General features: G+C 27.6%; 1 protein-coding gene across 1 annotated transcript; it reads right to left on the bottom strand.

Annotated features, from left to right (window-relative positions):
* Positions 1-485: 485 nt before the first annotated feature.
* LOC111296489 (uncharacterized) lies at positions 486-3,110 on the bottom strand. The gene is made up of 2 exons (XM_022890826.2): positions 2,723-3,110; positions 486-1,068 (listed from the first exon to the last, which is right to left on the bottom strand). Exons 1-2 carry the CDS (start codon positions 3,035-3,037, stop codon positions 598-600), a joined length of 786 nt encoding a protein of 261 aa, XP_022746561.2. The 5' UTR covers positions 3,038-3,110; the 3' UTR covers positions 486-597.
* Between the last annotated feature and the right edge of the window lie 401 nt (positions 3,111-3,511).

Here is a 3,511-nt window from a genome sequence, read left to right on the forward strand (position 1 = left end):
AGAGCCAATTTTGTTTCATCTTAAACTGCATCATGCTCATTTATGATGTAGTTTTTTTTTTTTTTTTTAAGATGTACAGTTTAAGAGCATATAATAGTCTTGATAAAAAAAACCCATATATATATATATATATATACATATGATTATTAAGGGACTTAGTTTTCTTGGGATTTTAATGGTAACAAAGTTCAGTTTTTTAAAATTTAAAATTTAATTAAATTAATTTATATAATTATATAATTATCCTTATGAGATAATATTTAATAAATTTAAACTTCAAATACTATTACTTGTTTATCGGTTGATATAACATCAATTGATTGTCGGTTGATAGAGTTACACCAATGTAAAAGAATTATTTCCCTGTTCCACCCACCTTGAAATCTATAAATTCTGTAAGAAATAATGAATAATATATGGCGTCTGCAAGGGGTTTTCTCTGGCCCATTTCTGTATCAACTCTTAAACATCAATAAAAGTTTGGCTTCGGAAAAAGAAAAAAGATTACAACTTTATTGACAAAAAAAATAAATAAATAACAAATGAGTTACAATTTGTTTGTTTAATAAGAGGATTCAGGCTTTCATGCATCCATATCTAGAAAACATATGGAATGAGGGCTTTGACCTCTTTAGGAAAATCATCAAACTTAGAGAGGTACCATCTCCTGGTCACATAACTCCTACCCATCAAGTACAAAGCTAACCCTAAACTGACACAAAATGAATACAATGTTTGAGATATCAAGCTAATTCCCAGAAACCCTAAAATCTCAAACAGATAATGAGGGCAAATCACCAACCCAAATAAACCACCTTTTGGGATCTTGTAATCTTTGCCACCCTTTGCTCTTAGTTTGGAGAGAAGGTAATGATGGTAGAAATTACCAGTTATTGCTATTAGAAACAACAGAATTCCAGGGTACTTCAAATCAAGTGATGGCTGTGGGAGTCCCTGAGTGAGCAACTGTATATAAATCAGGCTTGAACTGACTGTGAAATAACTGAAAAGTATGATTATCATTGAGTCAACAGCCATCTCTCCACTGTATTTGTGAACGAAAACAACCTGCAATTGTTCAACCAATTCGCTTTTAACATAGCTCAATTATTCAAATTTCTATACGACCCTGCATACACAGCAGTGAATCTACTTTTTGAACTAGTATATCAATGCATGGATATTCTTAAAAATTAAAAAAAATTAAAAAATTTGAAGATAAATATTTTTTTGATATTCTTAAAATTTTTTTGAATATTATTTTTATTGATGAAATTAATAAATCTGTCAATTTTATATATTATAAATAAACAATTAAAAAAAAATCCTATATCCAGCCCTTTTCTATTTGTTGAAAAGGACACCAAGATGCCACCACACAAAAGGCCAGCGTGCTCAAGTTTCAATCACTTTCACCTCCGCTTTTTCAACTTTTACTTTCAGTAAAAACGTCATGATTACTTATCATAAAATATAACATGATCATTATTTTTATAAAAATTAACTTTTCTCATCTACTTTCTTGATTTTTACAGAATCTTTTATTATTTACATTTACTTCTTTTATTGTCTACTTCCAAAAATTTTTATCTCCGCAAATCCAAAAGTCTATTTTTTCAAGTTAGTACACAAATAAATCTAAGTTTTATACATCTAAACCATTTCAATCAGTCTTAAAAATCAAAAGTAAGAAAATTTGGAAAAAAATTTTCCTTAAACATTTTAAAATTTTCTCCTACATATTTTTTTATCGATAAAATTAATAAATTTATTAATAATTTATATATATTATAAATAAAAATTTCTAAAAATTCTTAAATCCGACCGTTAGCATCCGTTGATCGTCGAGGTGACCCACTCATCACTTATCCACATTAAGCAAACCAACCAGCCAGGCTAATAATTCAAACTATCTATGGTCCTCATCAATATCAATCAATTCTATAAAAGATAAGCGTTGAGATAGTTCTAATCCGTCTATTTATTGTCACTTTCTTATGCCTTTTCTTTATATTTTCACTTAACTTCCCTTACTTGTTGCGCATTACCGACTTGAGCGAACAAGTGAATCCAAACGACGCAGTCAAGTGTTAATAGATATTCCTAAATATTATAAAAATAACATCAAACTAAAATTTATCTCATATTTTTGGAGTCTAACTTTATGGAAAAAAAAATCATTTTAGATCATAAATTAAAAATTTTGTTGTCATTCATTTCTATTAGAAATAATTTTCATTATTTACTTCTTTAATTCTCGTATTATTTTTTATTACTTAAATCTATCTTGTGATCTATTTTTAAAAGCTTTCGTCTCTCCAAATTCAAAAACTCTGTTTTTTTTAAATTGATGCTCATATAGATTTATGTTTTCCATCATCAAATCATCTCAAATAATATTAAAATATTAAAAGCTGAAAATTTTTCCCTTCTTAAAATTATTTTTTGCACTTTTTTTATCAATAAAATTAATAAATCTGTCAATAATTTATATTTAGATATATATTTTATAAATAAATAATTTTTTAAAAAAATCTTATCTGAAACGCCTGAAAGTCTTACAACCGACGCTCATTCACCGTTCTTTACCTTACAGACAACCTCAACCTCCAAATCAAGACCAAGTTCCAATAAAACACGCAATCAAGCTATTCAAAATACCATATGCTTAACAAAGTAGGAAATAATCATATGAGAGAGAGAGAGAGAGAGAGAGAGTTACCTCAAAATCTCTCTTGAAAAAATGGATAGTAACAGCAGATCTGAGGAAAAGAAATCGAAGGTCCCCGTCAGGGAAAAGCCAAAAGGACGCAAGACCGACAAGGAAGGCTGGTGTGTAGAGCAGGAACATACCAACTCTACTTGGAACCTTAATCCTGCTTGATGCTGCTGCAGAAGAACCAGTATTGAAGAACTTGGAATATTTCAAGTGTATCCCTCCTATTTCTAAAACCCCAAGAATTCCCACATATATCAGAGTAAAAACAGATGCTGCAGTGACCATCAAACTACTTGGAAATAGAATTTGCACCTCCATTGCTTAGTTGCTTACCTTCTCTCTCCACTTTCTCTTTTCCTGCTACATATGCAATTATTATTTGTACAAAGAGTAGCTAAGTCTAATATATATATATATATATATATATATATATATATATTTAAATTTTTTGAATTAAAATTATTAAATTCAAAATTATTATTTTAATTCAAATAAATTATAAAATTAAATTTGATTTAATGGTTAAAAGAAAGTTATATTAATGTAATTGGATTTATATGTTTATATATAATCTATTTCCATTAATGTAAATCTTATATTTTTATTTAAATATTGATTTTAATAAATTTAAAAATTTTAATTTAATTTAATTTTCATATCCTAAATTTATTTGAATCAATATATATATATATATATATATATACGGTTTCACACATTAGCACGTCACCTTTATGTATGAGAAATCGAAGTCAAAAAGGTGCCACAATTTTCTTATATTTGTTGTCACATCTT

This window comes from Durio zibethinus, chromosome 12 (genome assembly GCF_047325235.1).
Source record: "Durio zibethinus cultivar Kanyao isolate XHJ-2024 chromosome 12, ASM4732523v1, whole genome shotgun sequence".
Taxonomy (NCBI): domain Eukaryota; kingdom Viridiplantae; phylum Streptophyta; class Magnoliopsida; order Malvales; family Malvaceae; genus Durio; species Durio zibethinus.

Coding starts and splice junctions, on each gene's coding strand:
- LOC111296489 (XM_022890826.2), bottom strand. CDS start 3,037: ATGGAGGTGCAAATTCTATTTCCAAGTAGTTTGATGGTCACTGCAGCA. Junction 1,069..2,722: donor TTTTCAAGAGAGATTTTGAG/GTAACTCTCTCT, acceptor GAACAATTGCAG/GTTGTTTTCGTTCACAAATA.